We start from the raw sequence: 18,265 nt of genomic DNA, 5'->3' as shown, positions 1-18,265 counted from the left end.
TCAGCATTGTGTCACATAACATCAATTCTAATACATGTCAATAGCAACTTGGGAATCAGAAGAATTCTTTGTTGCTATTTTTCATAAAATCATTTAATAGTACGTGAGAGCCTTAGACAGTGTGAATGTCATTTTTCCTATCTACGATTCCCTTTAGAGCATTAACTCCTGGTTATCCTGGTTATTGACTCCTGGTCGATTGCCAAGTTGGTGATTTTCTTAGGTCTCATTTCAATTCTGAATTCAAAATTTATGGTGCGTCCACTGCATGCTACTGTGGTCACCATTGGGAATACCCAGGTAAGTAAGGAGTTTCCCCCACTATCAAGGAATTTACACTACGATAGGAGAAAGTTCACACTAGACACAGTTGCCTCCTATATTTGTTATACGTAGAAGACAAGAACAGTAACTTGTGTGTATTTTCTATGGTCACTATGAAGATGTCTCTCTTTTTCATTTTCGTGTATTGCTATGCTCATTATTATGTCTAGATGAATTAAATTTCCATATAGCTATGCTAATAAATGTCTGCATTCATGTCTAATATGCATATTCAGCCAACTATCAGTGCTTAAATAATAGTGCTGTTTTATTCTTGTTTTACAGAGTTGTTTAGAAGGTGATTTTACATCTGGTGGATTTTGTTATTCTGATTCCAAGACAACAAGCAACACAGTAAGTATAGACACTTATAGACTAGAAGAGATCTGGTACATCACCTCACCCAGAGTGAGTATGACACGTAGACTAGCCCGGCTGTCCCTTTAAATAACTGGAGAGGAAGAGAGACTCCACAATTCTCCTTGAAAAAAAGCTGACTCAAGAAGGAATGTTCAGGCCATTTAGGGGGATGACGCTGCTACTAGTATATTTTTGTTGTTGTCATTCAGCTTTCCCACAACCCTACTGCCAGCTAAAAATATCTCAGCTCAAAATTCTTTTGAGTGGTTACTGCTGCATTGGCATCCTCCAGGCTCTGAAAAATGCCAGACCAAATATGTTGTTAGTTTGGAAATAGAATGCATGGCTTTCTTGAGGTCCCGTCTTTTTATTTACTTCTAGGAAATGGCTGAAGTACTTTAGGAGAAAAGAAAGTCATCATGAAGAAAAGGCAAACTTTTTTTTAAAAGAGACATAGTAATCCCATAAGTTATGGTTTCTAAAGGAAGATTCAGCATCATCCAGCGATCAGAAACCTATACTAGAAGCTAGGAAGCTAAAGGTTTTGTTCTCCATTCAATATATCTCTATTGATACAAGCTGTTCCTTTAGAATGTTAAAGCTTCTCTAAAGACAGACATTTGCCTTCTAAGCCACAGTCTGGATTCCACCATTATTAAAATGGAGAGATATTTTTTACTTCTAAAGAGAGCAGGAAGGAGGCTCCAGTCTCAAGCCCTTCCTCTTGGCTTTTCCTGCCCTGTGTTAACCCTCAGCCTCCCAAATATCTCCCTCCTTCATTCAGGTGACTTGCAGAGTGCAGCCCTGGGTGGGCAGCCCCAGAACAGTTCCCACATAGCTCTGCCTGAGTCCTCCCCTCTCCCTCCCCAAGCCCAGTTTCTGGCATCCAGGGAGGTCAAAGATTCTGATCTCTCTTCAGTTTCTCTTCTCTGTCTTGAGTTACCACTTGTCATTTCAGCTCGCCTTTCTAGAGGAAAACATGGAGGTCAAAGAGATGATGACTACATGGACTCTGCAGAAAGGAATCCCTCTCGTGGTGGTTAAACAAGAAGGGCGTTCTCTCAGACTGCAACAGGAGCGCTTCCTGAGTGGGATTTTCAAAGAGGACCCTGAGTGGAGGGCCCTTCAGGAAAGGTGGTTGCTTTGCTTCTGTTGGGCTTCTTATCTGAGTGTGCTCATTATTTCATTGGCTTTCTTTCAGCGTCTCTGGCAACTTTGTGGGATGCTATTTCTACACTAGAATCAAAGGCCTAATCTAGCCTTGATACAGATTTAAAGAGCTTCAGGGGGCCCAGACTGCGGTGTTCAGCAGCTGTGTTCTTAGAAATTCCATGGCCAACTTTAGAACCTCAGTTCTGATGCAGAGGGTGGTCAATTATATTTCTATTATAAAATACCCTGACTCTTTTCAATCCTGGATTTCTGAGCGCTAATAAATTGTGTGACTGGCCCTTACCTAGGAAGGGCTATGACAACTATGCATCTTATCAGACGAGAAAAGACATTTCCATGTGATAAATTAGATGCCAAAACTTCCTGTTCCCTTTTGTTTTTCAGTAATAGACTATAAATGTCATGTCTTAAAACATATGATGTTCTTGGAATTATGAAAGCAAATCCAATTCACCACTCTGTCATCTTGTTCAGCAGCCTATCCTGAAGAAACTTGTTAAAGGCTTTGCTGAAATCAAGGAACACTGTCCACATTTCTCTGATCTATTAGCCCTATCAATAAGATGAATGAGGTTAATTTAAAATGAAATAATACAAGTGAATCTGTGTTGGCTGTTATGATTATTATTTCTTTTTCTAAGGAACTAGCTGTCTAATAACAATTCTGGAACTTTTCTAACAATTAGAAACACATTCAAGGTCTTTAACACCTAGAATATACTGTTTTCCCCTTTTCGTTTCATCAGTTGCCTATCTCCAATCCAACAGCAGCTCATACACCACATCTCTACGTATACATCCTTCCATTTTTCTGTATGTCCTTCTAAAGTCTGAACCTCAGAGAGTTTCGATGATTTGTAGCTTGACAACACAGCCTGGAAAATTTAACATTCGATTCATCATTGAGAAAGTAGGACTCATAATTTTGTAACTTATCAAAATGTCACAAGAGAGCTCAATGGTCTGGATGGCCCAGAATAATAAATATCTGCTATGATGATCTGTATTTTTCCTCTATCTGAGGCAGTATTTAGATTACTATTGTAAAATCACTGCCCTCTGCTTCATGCCTATCCAAACTCATGAAATGCTACTTTCCCTCTGTCTTCTGCCAGATATGTTTATCTGGAAGAATCCCTTTCTTTCTAGAGCCAAAGTCCATCCAGGAGTCTCAGTCCATTAAGTCTTGGCACTATGTGTCTACTTTTACTTTTATGTAAATATTTCAGTTGCTTTGTTAATTATCTGTATTTTGTGGGTTAGCAGGTAGATTATCCCTTCTGACCCTTTACTAGATGCAGTCTGTGTATGTTGTTTCTTTCATTGTTTTATATTTTTCTGAGGACTAACGGGTACATCCTCAGTTACTCTTCTTTCTGTTTTACACCTGTTGGTATTTTCAAGCATATGATTTGACCTATGCAGGATTACTATAGCTAACATGGCTTGATGTGATAGAGGAAATGAATTCTAGAAGCTGCTAGAAAGTTAGCCAGGAAAAATAGCCAATTTCTGTTATTTCCCACAGTAAGTCCTTTGAAAAGTAACTGAAGCCTTTTCTTCCAATCCACTCTGCTTTTCTGTTTCCTGAACTTGGCCAACCTGCAGGCCCTAGACTGTAGCATTGCTGACCACTTACTCGCAGTCACTTAGCAGTTGGGGGTTGGATATGGGTAGCTTTGTTGAACAAAAGGATAAGTGGAAAATCATACCAAATAAGATCTGTATCTCTTAAGGCTTTTCCTACAGCTTTGGTTCAGTTATTTGAATTAACATCAGGCTGTCAGAGTTTTTGGAAATATGAAAGGATGATTGCATTTTTTTCTCTTAGAAGAAAGCAAGGATCAGAACATGTCATGGTATGAGATTTGGATAGCAAATGGCATAGGTAGTTGTGACAGCGTTCAACTGGGTATATATTGCTGCACCTTCATAATCATCATGGAAGGATTTTTGCGTACCCAAGGATCTGTGAGTCTTAGCCTATAAAACTTCTAAGACCACTGACAGTGTGAAGGATGGGTGATTAGGTGCCTTTTATAGCCTATCTGAGTCTGAAAATGTGAAAATTGAAACGGCCATTCATTTCATCTGTAACGGTCTTTATTTTCTCACATAGGTACCTTTGGCATATCCCACTGACCTACTCCACGAGTTCCTCTAATGCAATTCACAGACACATCCTAAAATCAAAGACAGGTAAGGAACTAATTAGCCAAATGATGTTTTAGTTCTGAAATTAAACATCTTCTGAGCTATTTGGAGGAAAGGTACTGTAAGTGAAGCTAATAATAGAAGATTTATATTTGGGAAAGTTCTCATTTATCCATCTATTAGTTACCAAAAGTATCTTGTAGCTAGAAAGGCTGAATTTTTCATTCAGTGGGAAGTGCTCGTGTGCTTTTAGCATTTAGAGATAGGTTTTATTTATATCGAGAAAGGATGGCATCCTATTGTGTCTTTTAATACCTATTAATCCAGCTCTTAAGCCACAAGGCAAAAATGTATAGTGGAAAAAGCATACACTTTGGAATCGATTGGCCCTGGATTCAAATCCTCACTCTGTCGTCTATTAAATGTGTGTATTTAAGAAAATTTCTTAACTCTTTCTGAGCTTTCCCATCTTATTTTGAATGGCCTACCAGAGTTATTGAGAGAATATGATAATGTTATTTTACCACTATATAATGTCTGTTATATTAAAAAATACATAATATAATTTTAATTTCTCCTTTAAACACTTCACTGAAATTTGAGGGTGTTTCCATCATAATGTATATTCAACCTGGAGTCCTTATTTCACCCAAAATAAGGACTAGACAAATGGATCACCTATTTACATATGCATATTTCAATGACCAGTAACTAAACCTTGAGACACAGCTACCAGTAAACCAAGCCAAATACCAGTCATGCTCATCATCTGGCTCAGTAGGCCTCTGCATGCCTCTTAGACCTGCATAGACTGTTTTTGAAAACAAATTTAGCAGTTCTTTTCATGTGAATTTATTTATTTATTAATTTAATGAGACATCCTTCCCAAAAGAAACCATCCAGTGGACTGAAAATGACTATCATCATGATTCTTCCAAAATTTTGTCTTCCCATGGATTTATTAATAATAGTATGGAAACTAAGAATTTTGGAGACGTTCCTGATACGTATGTTGATAATGAAATGCCCATGCCAATTTCCTCCTCTTAGATACTCTGGATTTACCTGGAAAGACCAGTTGGGTGAAATTCAATGTGGACTCAAATGGCTACTACATCGTTCACTATGAGGGACATGGATGGGACCAACTCATTACACAGCTGAATCAGAACCACACACTTCTCAGACCTAAGGACAGAATAGGTCTGATTCATGATGCATTTCAGCTAGTAAGGTAATGCAAAATTTCATCTGATTTCACAGGAAATAACTGATCCATAACCAGACTTTCTTGTTTCAAAATCAAATGTTCAGTGTTGATCATTCATAGGATATAGATCTGAATGGAGGTCAAGCACTGGCCACTAGGCCAAAACCTATCCACTGATAAGGTATGTTGACCCATACAGTGTTCAAAAATTTAATCCAACATTTTAAAATGGGGAGAATTTATATAAAAATCCTGACTTCTGGAGTCTCTTTAAAAATGAGATTTGGCAACCATGGGCCTTCATTGCCACAAGGTAGCCATAGAGGAGACTACAGTGGGCAGATCTTTCTTTAGGCCAGGCCTGCACTCTCCCATGTACCAGAGTCCCAAACAGTACACGTGAGCGGCCCGCTTCACTCACTTAGAGTGGAGCCTTTCAGCATTTAAGCTTTTGACCCCAGATTTAAAATTTGTTTATGCTAGCAGCTTGCTGTTTCACCAAATACCTATGTAATCTGCTGAACAAAAAGAACAAATATAATCTTAACCTTTACAATTTTAAATGAATTGTTAGCCTAGGGCATAATCCATTCATTACTTTGCTCACGTTAGAGAAATCACTATGAAATTGGTAGGGAAATGAAGAATTAGCTGCTTATGTTTATTCTTTTTTAGACTTTCCTGGAAAGACAAATGTTTTCTTTCCTTTCACATTTATCATGCACAGAACAATATGTACAATAAATCAGGTCACAGGAGTGCCAATGGAAAAAAATTGAGGATCAGGTGGACTATTATGCATTGTAAGCTTTTCCTATTCTGAGAATTACTGTAACGTACTCACTTTATTCAGTGTGACATATTATTTCCTTTCAGATGCTTTTTTAGGTCAGGTTGAGAGAAAGTAACCAGCAGGATATCTCTCAGGGAAAGATTCTTTGTACGACAGAATTCCCTAGTTAGGAATGGCAGAGGATTGAGAGTTTAATCCTCAGACCCATAGGTCTCAGGAGCATCATGGTAGCATAGCGCATTGGAGGACTAGGAAAAACACCATCCCACATCTGAGTGGATGTATGACAGACTAGCTGAGAATTAGGCTATTGTTAGTCGAAGGGGATTTGTCTGCTCAAAGAACAAATTCTGGGCAGATTGCAGAGAAAATAGATTAAAAATTTAAGACTATGAAGAATGAAGAATATTGACAACTCAGCAAATGAAAGCCAATGTTTCAAGCAGTTGTAAAGTCTTTTTTGCTGTTTTTAGCCTATAAATTTATGAGTAGTCTAAATTTAGTAAAAGAAACCCTGCAGTTATTGACGCATCAGTGGAAAAACAATAATCTTTTCTTCACTGGGTGGAACGTTTAATGAAGTTCATTAAGAGTACAAATATTGGGTTAAAACAGGTGACTTCAAATACTACTTCTTCACATTATTTGACCTTGGGCAAGTTACTTAACCTTTTCAAGCCTAAGTTTTCTAGTCTTTAAAACTCCAGTTTTAAATAATGTCTATCATACGGGGTTGTTTTGAGGATTACGTAAGATAAGCAGATAAAGTGCTAAGCATAGAACATGCTCAATAGTCAGCTGTTCACATTATTAGTATTATGTAGTATAAATTGTTTAAAAGATCATGTGTTGAGTAGGAACATGATGTGACATATAAAAATGCATTTCAAATAATTAAAGTTGGAAAAAAGCAGAACGTAGGTTTGTGTGTTGTTATGCTTGCAACTACATAGGAAAAAATGAGCTAACTGTTGGCGGGGGGGGACCCAAGAAAATATTCCAAAGTGCTATTAGTGAATGTGTAGGGTACTGAAATTATGTCTTTTTTCCTCTCTTCTCTATCGTCCAAATGTTTTGTAACTTGTTTATATTACTTTTATAATAAAAGTAATTGCATAAAGAAATAATTTAAAACACTCATAATGGGTCTAAATATTTTTCCTTGCTACTCTCCCTTGGTAATGTATATCTCTTCCTTCCCTGCTTTATGCAATATCTATTTAAGAGTTAAAGGAAGTAATCAGTGATCACATTTAGTTTGGAGAAAAAATTTGACCCAGAAATGGATCTTTGATTGGATTTTCATACTTAATAAATATAATTTAAACCTTAGATCTCATCTGAGTTGAGTGGAATTAAAATGACAGCTTTAATTTCCTTACAGAAAAACTACTAGTTTCTTTTAGTCCTATACCTTCAAAAGAAGCTCCAAATTGGTTCTGTAGGAATATAGTTTTATTTCACAAAGGTACCATTTAGCTGAAACTGCATATAAATAAGCAGATACAGATTTTTTTCTGTTGGGCTGACATGTATGCTTATATATGTGTTTGGGCTTTAAGGTAAACAAACATTCAGAGAACATTTTGTGCACTGATTGAAACAGAGCAAGTGGTGAGGAGCTGGATTTTTGTTAAACAATTAATAACCATACAAAAATAAAAAGAGTCCCTTTTAAATGAATATTAAGATTAAATTCTTTTAAAGTAGGGAAATATAAAAGTAAAGGTTTCTAATAGTAGCATTTGTTGTAGTAAGAAATAAATTAGGCTGGGCCAAAAAGAAAAACAGGGTTAAGATAAAGTAATGTTTATGTGTTAAACATTCTTTTTGAAATTGTGGCCCTAGAACATAATATCTAGTTTCTTCCTGTTGCTGCTCCTTCAAGCTATCAACTGTACTGAATATTATGATACCAACACATGTGGGAAGGAAGAGTGACATTTTGTGGATTTGTGTTTTAAAAAATACAGCAGATCATAGAATCATAGAGCATATGGTCTAGCCCTCTGTCTTCAGATGGAAGTTTTGGAAAATTTTCCATAAGTCTGTTTTAAAGTAGCATGTCATTGTGATTGAAAAGAGTAAAGTCACAACAGAAGTTGGTTTTTTAGATTTCACTTCTTTCCAGTTTCAGTTCCCTGGTTTTACATAGGAATTTAAAATTTGAAAAACCCAAAGGAGGTAAGGCATTTTGTTAATGAAAAATTCACCAAAGATATCCCTTGTTCTGGAATCTGTTTCCATATCAGACTATTGTGCTTAATCTGGAAGTCAGGTGCTGGCAAAAATGGCTCATAGACTCTAGGGGGACACAGATCCTCTCAGAAACACGTGCCAGAACTACTTTACGAAGGTGACAATATAATGGTTTATTTCCTCTGCAGAAGAGACCATAACATTTTGGTCTTCGGAATAATAGTTTTGTTGGGTATGTTTTTCTTATTAAAAGAAAATATAGAGAAGGCATATAACTTTAGGATCTAAAAAAAAGATAGAAATACTTGTTTTGTCCCACTGACGATAATTGCTGCTTCTCTGTTAGGCTCTAGAAGGGACATCAAAAGAAGACGTGGCACCTGTCCTCACAGTTCCAAATTCACTTGGAGGAACAATTCAAAGCCGCAAGTTAAACAATTAGAGAATGACAATATATAAAAACATTGATCTTATTTGGTATTAAATACTAATATTAGCTAATATTTTATTTACAAAGCTCTTACTGTGTGCTAGCCACTATTCTAAGTGTTTTACATATATTAACTCATTTAATCCTTTCAACAACAGAAGAAGATACTATTATTTTCCCCACTGTATAGGGGAGGCAACTGAGGCCCAGAGAGATTAGGTAATTTGCCCAAGATCACGCAGCTAGCCAGTGGCAGAGCTAGGACTTAAATCAAATGGTCTGGCTATAATGAACTACTCCTTTTGTTGTGTTCTGTATTGTATTTGTTTTAATATTAAGAATGGAAAGATATGCGCAAACCACTGACATTTGTTTTATACCGCAGCGCAGGAAGGTTGACCCTAGACAAAGCCCTTGACTTGACTCGCTATCTTCAACATGAGACAAACATTCCTGCACTTCTCAAAGGCCTGGAATATTTAGAAACATTTTACCACATGATGGACAGAAGGAATATTTCAGATGTCACTGAAAACCTCAAGGTTTGAATCACTTTCGGAAAATTCGTTAAGTAAATACAGTGTCTGGAGAATCAGTGAGACTTAGGTTTTGTGTGAACTCTTGGGGTTAAATCTTCTAGAAGTTGAGGAAACTGGCTGATCATACAGTCAACAGCACAGCATCTAGTGGTTGGATGCCCCTCGTTCCTTGTCATCACCATTCTAAGAGCTAAGTACCAGGATCATGAGTAAAACATCCCTCTTAAGATGATTTTATGTTACATCAATTGATATTCCCCTCTCAGATAGGAAATTAAATCATATTTTTACTGGAGAATCTAACTCTGTTTCTTAAGCATGGTAGGTGGAGGCCAGAAAAAGAGAAAAGAAATATAAAGATAAGTAGTTCTGTGTTTTGGGAAAAGTTCATGCAGACACCTTAGAGTTGAGCCCTTTAGATGGGTGAATGAGAACTGTTAAGAACTAAATTTAGCCTCTCTGTAAACCATCCTGTGCTTTCTGCAGCATTACTTTCTCCGATATTTTAAGCCAGTGATTGACACACAAAGCTGGAGCGACGAGGGCTCTGTCTGGGACAGGATGCTTCGCTCAGTTCTCTTGAAGCTGGCCTGTTACCTGAACCACGCTCCTTGCATCAGGAAGGCAACTCAACTCTTCTCTCAGTGGATGGAATCTGGTGGAAAATTAAAGTAAACCTTGACTTCTGTCCTATTCTTTGTTCCTTTCACTTTGATGTAAAAGTCTTTGATCATGCGAGACATTAGATCTAAAACCTTTTAGTAAGAATAGAGAAAAAAAATCATGCTGGGAATTAGATGCCCTTGTTTCATGCCTCCTCATAGTAAGTGCTCAATAGATTTTGTGGGAAGTGAGGTTTAGGTCCCTGTAGGGGACAGCTAAGAAACATTGGCATGGCAACAGAAAGATAGCCAGGAGGTGGAAGCAGGAGGGCACCCAATCTCCAAAAGTGATGCCTTTAAAGATAAAAAGCAATGGGAAATGTACATACAATGAAAACACCAGTGATCATTTGGTGAAACTTGTGTCAAAAAAAAGGAGGGTGCTTTTTTTTCCCAATGTGTTTTCTTCCTTATTAATCAATACCACAGACCAAGCCTAGGCCCCGTGTTTCACCTTTGATGTGAAACTGATGATTTGGACCACCTAAAGGATGTATACGGTGGTTAAATTGATTCTAGTGCCTATTATAATCAGGAAGATGCCTAGTGATTAAATGGATTATGTAGAAATTCAGCTTAGCAGCTGCAACCATAGGTACTAACAGACCCCACGGTCCTTTTAATGTAAGCCTTGATTTCTAACATGTGATTTTATATTGTTACTGTTAAAACTCTGACTCTAGAGTTGGATGTGTCGAGAAATCAAATCTCTATGTGAATTAAGGAAAATTCATTTTTTAAAATAGAAGAAAAAATTCACAACTTTAGTACGAAGTAATGTAATTTTTGTAATGTAATATAATATAGTGTCAATTTTTCCTGTGCCAAATTATGCTATCATAATTTCTCTCCACACAACTAAATCTCAGTGAGCTTTCTGAAATCTTTTTTTGAATTCTTGCTTTTAAAAAAGGTAATTCTAGTTTTCTTCTTTTTGGACCTTTCTGCTCTTTGGGATTTAAGCCTGAATCAGTTTTAGAAAAAAATATCTTTTAGCTCTATTTTTCTCAGCTTTTTGTTCAGGTTTGAATGGGTTGTGTGAGTGAGGCTAGAATGTAAACATCCTGCTTCCCTATCACACAATGGAATAGCGTTCTGTCTTGATGCTAGTTACAAGAGGGATGATCTTACCCGCAGTAACCCGTGTACAATAGATAAGATAGTTCAACATGTTGAATAGGGTGCCATGCCTATGAAAATATTCTGGGTAAAGCTCGCTTATGCTTGTAATCAAGAATACATAATTAAATATTGTAGGGTTTTTTCCTAAACTTCAGGACCACTAGTATTAATCGTAATCAAGCATTTCATTACATGGATTAATTGATTACTTCATTCATTCATGAATTCAAAATATAATTCTTTGCATGTCGCCTATGCGCCGGGCACTGCTGTAGGTGGTCAGGATAAAGTGATGAACAAACAACTATGTTTCCTACCTTCAAGGAACTTACAATGTACTCGTTAACCAATCTTCATAACTTTGTGCAGTAAAACAGCACAAGCATTAGAATCATAGGTTTGAATCCCATCTCCGAAATGTCTTGTCACCTTGGTACAAGTTACATAACCCTTCCGAGCTTTATTTCCACTTTTTAAAAATTAGGATAATAACTATCTCACTGAGCAGCTTTGACAGTTAAATAAGATGTACAGAGACTAGTGCAATCCCTGCCATAAGGTCACTGCATGATTTCTGCCCCAAATTCACTTCTCTGTGCTTTGGTTTTTCCAAGTCATCAAAATGAATATCTTTTATCATTGATCTAATGATATTTGGGATTAAAAATCATAGACCAAGTTAGAATGAAAACTAGTTAATATCTTATAGGGCAATAGAAAACAAAAACGGTGGTGTCTTCTTTAGTTGGACAGAAAACATTATTGCATCTTACCAGTTTTGCAGAATTGTAAAATGACTAAACTCTAATTACAATTCTCTACACTTGGAAAGTCAGATGACCCTCAGAGAGGCCAGTTAAAAAATACTCTTAATGTGACATTAAAGCAGGAGGTAGCCATCTTTTTTAAAAAAGAAATCATATAGCACCAATACAAATTATTTAATGATAGAATTCTGTATAAACTAGTGTCTTTATAGTTCAAAAATCCTCTCTTTTATTTATTGATTCTATCAACTTTCTATTTTCCTCTCTGAGTAGGTTAAATTTTCTGATTATTCTTCTTGCTAATATCAGTAGAAAAAATGCACAAATAATTTGCAAAGTAAAATTACATAAAACATTTTTATAAAAGTTTGGCAAAGAAAAAGGTTGAATATGCTAGATAGTGGAAATAACTCAGGGGTAATTCTCTTATAGCAATTTAAAATTGTAATAAGAAAAAAAGTTTTTTTCATAGAACTTTCATCTTCACTTTTGTGCTTAATATTACAGTATCCCAACAGATGTTTTAAAGATCGTTTATTCGGTGGGTGCTCAGACAACAGCAGGATGGAATTACCTTTTAAAGCAATATGAACTGTCAGTGTCAGGTGCTGAAAAAAACAAAATTCTGTATGCATTGTCAACCAGCAAACATGAGGAAAAGTTAATGAAGTAAGTGCATGAATTTAACTAAATTGTTAAAAGTAAACTGACACAAATTCAGTGACTTCACAAAAATTTCAGCCACCAATCGCAAAGGCATAAAATAATTGAATCAGGATCTGTATTGCTGTGACATTATTTCTAAGAAAAATCTATTGACAAAATGCAAGTAATGAAAACAGACATTCCCTAGTAATTAATCATGTGATTGAGACTAGATAGATGTCTATGTTTTACTTTCAGAACCTTGGAGGAAAATTATTACAAAAATACATTCTTGTATATAAGATGCTAATCAAAGTTCTTTAATTAATTTGGGAATAAAATTACTGCTAGAAAAAAGTAAAAGTTTAACCAGAATGTTAAAAATGTTAGCCGGTACAAAATTACTGTTTTTGGTAAATTATACTTTTATCATGCCGCTTTCTCTCCTATTCTTTTAATATATTGGTAGCATGAGTTAATTTCCATTACAAAATACATACAATGAATCATCAACTGGTGTTTATTTCTTCAGACTGATTGAACTAGGAATGGAAGGAAAGGTTATCAAGACACAGGACTTGGCAGCTCTTCTTCATGCAATTGCCAGAAATCCAGAGGGGCAGCAATTAGCCTGGAATTTTGTAAGAGAAAACTGGACCGAACTCCTAAAAAAGTTGGTATTCACTTATATCTAATGTGTGTTCTTTCACCCAGATGTCTCAGTTGCCTAAAGCCAAGTGTAATCAAGTGTTCTCCAAAGCATATAAATGATACCATTTTTACTCAAATGGCTCAAGGAAGAATCGGTTTTGAAACTCACTAGCCCAGATTACCCTGTCCAGGTGTAAAGGAGAGGAATGAGAAAAAAGGAATGGGAAACATTTCTTTTATTCAGCCCAGGCAAAGAAGAATTGCCGGGAGCAAGTAGGATTTAAGTTAAATCAGGTCATCAGCCCCATCACCCTCTCCCCTCCTGGTTCTCTCCCCAGCCCAGAAGAATCCAATGAAGCCACATATAGTGCATCAGACATATTTGGCTTGCTATGTTAATGTAGTTTTGTTCTGGGGGAAAAACTTCAGGAATTTTGATGAGAGCTAATCCCCACCCCCAATTCCCCTATGAAGGTGGCACTGTGGAGACCTTGGGGTAGCTGAAAGAAACCCGATCAGAAGTGTTTTGGGAGCCCCCCTCCAAAACTGGATTGGTTCTGAATCTTTTCTGAATTTCCGCTTTGCGGGGGACTAGTGCTAACTCCAGTATGCTTCTGGGCCTAAAATATCCCAGGAAAAAAACCCAATAACGTACAGGATGGCATTGCTTTGTCTCACAACAAACCCCTGCTAAGGTGCCCAGCCATTCCTCATCCAAATCCAAAACGTCCCTTATGACTATACGGAAAATATCCCAAATCCGAGAGCTGTGCAATTGCTCTGTTCACCTTAGCTCTATGCAGCATATCTGAGGTCAGTCATCCCCAGGTCCTCTTCCCTCTCATTTCTTAGCCATAAAGCATTCAGAGTCCCCACACACAGCTTTTGTGTAAACAAAAAGCACATTTCCACCCCTCTCCTGGACCTCCAAGGAGTTGACATTTACATGAGACGGAATAGTTAGAAACAGCTTTAAAAAAAAAGTTTCCCTAAAGACCCTAACTGGAACCATTGGTTTTGTTGTTTGCATGAGTTCCCTCCTGAAATGATTAGACTTTTTCTGCAATGCTGTAGTTTTCCTTTGTAACTGGAAACTGTCCTCATGCCTGACCGAGCGCAGAGCTTAGACGCGGACCCATCTTCTGAGATGTATCTGTGCTGTGTTTTTTCAGCATGAATCCCTTTGACTTATGGTACAAATTCTCTCTATAAAACGCTGGGGTGAAAGATGCAGTCTCTGGCTATGAAAGAGAGTTCAACTAAGTAATATTGCCCCCAATAAATACAATGCTTTGACACAGTGGTGTCCAAAATGGGATGGGAAAGTGTGCAAGACAATACATTAGTGTGCAAGAGAAAAGTAATACCATGTATATTATTCCCTAATTTAGGCTATTAAATTTTCTTTTTTACCTGTAACATAATACATGCTTATAATTCATAAATAGAAATACGTATATTGGGAAGTTCTTGCTCAAAAAATCTTTACTGATGGAGTATATAATAAAAAAATGTAGAGAATGCTGCTTTAAGCATAAACATAAATTTAAACATAAACATTGCTGAATAAGCTAGACATATTTTCTAAGAAAGCTTTATCTACCTTTTTATTTAATGGTCAAATTTGATAAATTTTATAGCTTTGGGATTGTACTGGATGAATATAAGAGTTATTCTTTTGGTAATTAATAATATCTATTATAATGCACAAGCTTATCATATAGTTATTAAGATTATATATTTTAAAAATGGTATATGATGTAATGAATGTAAGCGCAGAATTTCTATTACCTAAACCTGTGGGGTTCCTTTTTACTTTCAGATTTGGCTTGGGCTCATTTCCCATGAGAATGATCATCTCTGGCACAACAGCTCACTTTTCTTCCAAGGATGAGTTGCAAGAGGTTTGTGACTTTATGTTGGTAACAATTTAAAAATAAATGTTCAAATTGCAGGATTGAATGTAAACTCAGGTGCAATCTGGTTTGAAGTTCTCATTTTATTAAAAGAAAAGAAATTGTTTGTCCAATGTCACATAGCAAGTAAATGGAATGGACAGGACTAGAACCTGACTCTTAAAATACATTTTTTGTAGCATTCAAAATGTAAATCATCCTTGAGAGATGAGTCCTTTTGTATTATTTCATTCATATAGCATCATCGCGCAAGAGTGGTTACACTGAAGTTTGGAAGAGTACTTAAAGATTTTTTTAACAAAACTAGTAATGTTGGTAATTCTTGTTGTCTTGTTTTTTTAAGGCATTCTAGTGTTTTACAACTTCTTTCCACAATAAATCTCAAATTTATTTATCCTTTAAGTAAATTCAGAATTCTAGAACTTGAATCCCAGCTCACTACTTACTCTCTGACTTGACTAAGTCACTTAACTTCTTTACTCGCAGTGTGCTCACCTGTAAGATGACGATTTATCATTCCTGTCTTACTTCTCCATTGTTTGAAGATAAAGTGAAATAATAATTACGCAAAAAAAAGAAAAGAAGAAGAAAATAACCTTTTAGAGGGTGGCAGAGAAATGCTTGCACCTGTGTTTGTATAATTTGCAAGCTGTTTTGAAACCCTTTTGAAGAGAAAGTGTTCTATGAACCATGTCAGTAATTCTTTTCTTGCTTATTTTTCAGGTGAAACTTTTCTTTGAATTTCTTAAGGCCCAAGGATCACATCTGGATGTTTTTCAAATTGTTCTGGAAACCATATCCAAAAATATTAAGTGGCTGGAGAAGAATCTTCCCACCCTGAGGACTTGGCTACTGGCTAGTATTTAAATGGTCTATAGAAAGAGCACATCAGATGTGGCGATGTGTGCGTGAAGTCGGCAAAGCTCAAGTCAGAGTTCAGCCTGCCCAGCTGCCTTCTCTCAGCTCTCTCTCTAGCTAACAGATGTCTGATGTTGGGGGTGGGGGAAACCCAGTTCAGTAGCCTATTTAAAAGTAAACTTCTGGGGCCGGCCCGGTGGCCCAGTGGTTGAGTTTGCGTACTCTGCTTCGGAGGCCCAGGGTTTTGCTTGTTCGGATCCTGGGCGCCGACATGGCACCGTTCATCAAGCCATGCTGAGGCAGCATCCCACATGCCACAACTAGAAGGACCCACAACTAAAAATACACAACTATGTACCAGAGGGCTTTGGGGAGAAAAAGGAAAAAAAAGTAAACTTCCTAAACAATAGAGACATGTGGAGAGAGAGATATAGATATAGCTGTAACAGTTTAGCTGCAGCAGACTATCTGCATTGCCTTGCATTATGCCACTATCTTGCTTCTTTGATGCTTTTTTAACCTTGCTTAGGATCCTGGAGTTTGCCCAACCAGTTTTACCTCTGAGGAAAAATAGCCATTCCATAAAAAAAATCTATCTTTCCTTTGCATCTTTCCATCTCCTCGCTCTCCCCCTCCAACTCAGCCTGAATAGTTTAATTTTTACCATTTGTGGAAAGTCGGATACAAATTATGAAGCATAGGATTAGGAAAACAAAGACTTTGTGACCAAATGTCATATTATTAGAAATTAGATGTCAGTTTATCAAGGAAGCTAGGAGGGCCTCTTGGCCTGACCCTCACATTCATGAAGAGTGTCAAGGATACCTGTTTGTGGTCATCTCCAACTGAGTAAAGTCTGCAGTCACAGAGATACAGGAGAGAAAGGAAATATCACACTACTTTAATCCATACCCTATTGCCTTTTTTTTTTTTTGAGGAAGATTAGCCCTGAGCTAACATCTGCCACCAATCCTTCTCTTTTTGCTGAGGAAGACTGGCCCTGAGCTAACATCCGTGCCCATCTTCCTCTACTTTATACGTGGGACGCCTGCCACAGCATGGTTTGATGAGTGGTGCGAAGGTCCCCACCTGGGATCTGAACCGGCGAACCCTGGGCTGCCGAAGCAGAACGTGCAAACTTAACCGTTGCGCCACTGGGCCGGCCCCTGCACTATTGCATTTTTAGTAAATCTTTTGAAAGATGCAGAATTAGATCATATTGTGTATATTTTAGGTTAAATCATGGTTTAATGTAAATATTTAAATGCATTATCATATTTTGTAACCCCAGGTTTAGCATTTTTTCATATTTTAAGGAAAACTCTTGATCTCTGAAATGCTTTTCTAGATGCTTCTCTTAATTGTTTGAATAAGGTCTTTGGAATAAATAAAGACACCACCATTCTAAATACAGGTAGTAAGTTTAATAAATTTGTGATCCCACATACGAATCACTATGAAAGTATAAAGTTCTGGAAAGATTTGAATCAATACACAGGCAACTGACTTATCTGGGTTATTAAGGGAAGCTGGGGACATCTAGTTACCCAATCCATTTTGCAGTGATATCAGGAAGGTTTATAGACCTTTCTTTGGTGCCACTGTCAGAAACAGGATACATTTAGGATGGACCATGGGCATGACCCAATACACATTTTGTCAAGTTTACTTTCAAATCATTTCTTGGAGTCTTTGAATCATATTTGACTCTAGATTTGACCTGGTCATGGTCCTACCAAGGTCTGTATAACACCTATGTGATATCCCTCTAGAATTATGTACTTTATTATAAGGAAACTGAAAGAGTAAAGAATACTATTTTTTTCCGCCAAGATAATATATAAATTAAGCAATAAAATGTCTATAAGTTTCAGTAGAACTATGCCATCAACATTTCCATAAATAAGTAAAGTTCTTTCTTTTGTGTAGTAACTTATATACCGTAAATTTCCAAGATTTAATTCTTTTCCTTTTAGTTCCTTATTTAAATACATTTGTAATTTCCCAGATTCTTAAAACCTGAGTCCAGAAAGTAGCAATTTTATAATTTCATGTGAATTAACATGATAATTACTGTGCTAATAATGTCTTAATGAATTACTGTGCTAATAATGTCTTAATGAATAAAGAGTTTTTACAAAAGAAATGTATTGTACTTATTGGTGTGTTATTTCAAAACTTTTATGGTGGATGCCAGACCCCCAACACCAAGACTTGGCTAACGTTATTTTTCCTTTCTTTTACCTTAAATGAACAAACAAGTTGTGAAAAAGTTGTATATAAGATTATGAATAGATGATGGAGCGAACAGACACAACTTCTCTATGCCTCCCTGATTCCCCACAGAGGCCCAGGGAGAATTTTGCGGTCTTTGCAGCCCACTCAGAATGAGAAATCTTCCAGATCAAGGGAGCCCAGAACCATGGCTTGTTCCCTTTTTAGGCTTTGTGTAGGGCAGAACG

The 18,265-nt window shown here is 36.8% G+C and overlaps 1 protein-coding gene across 1 annotated transcript in view; it reads left to right on the top strand.

The window, feature by feature from the left end:
* Positions 1–17,949, top strand: part of ERAP2 (endoplasmic reticulum aminopeptidase 2) — a 39,955-nt gene extending 22,006 nt beyond the window's left edge. The window contains exons 10-19 of the mRNA XM_014867271.3: positions 610–678; positions 1,643–1,818; positions 3,977–4,056; positions 5,062–5,245; positions 9,029–9,185; positions 9,669–9,853; positions 12,241–12,402; positions 12,911–13,051; positions 14,852–14,933; positions 15,669–17,949. Of these exons, the coding sequence (XP_014722757.3) occupies positions 610–678; positions 1,643–1,818; positions 3,977–4,056; positions 5,062–5,245; positions 9,029–9,185; positions 9,669–9,853; positions 12,241–12,402; positions 12,911–13,051; positions 14,852–14,933; positions 15,669–15,812 (1,380 nt within the window). The 3' untranslated portion in view covers positions 15,813–17,949. The remainder of the gene's footprint in view (positions 1–609; positions 679–1,642; positions 1,819–3,976; positions 4,057–5,061; positions 5,246–9,028; positions 9,186–9,668; positions 9,854–12,240; positions 12,403–12,910; positions 13,052–14,851; positions 14,934–15,668) is intronic.
* The last annotated feature ends 316 nt before the right edge of the window (positions 17,950–18,265 follow it).

The sequence above is a fragment of the Equus asinus genome, chromosome 9 (genome assembly GCF_041296235.1).
Source record: "Equus asinus isolate D_3611 breed Donkey chromosome 9, EquAss-T2T_v2, whole genome shotgun sequence".
NCBI lineage: Eukaryota > Metazoa > Chordata > Mammalia > Perissodactyla > Equidae > Equus > Equus asinus.
This window is presented reverse-complemented; position numbering and strand designations above follow the sequence as displayed.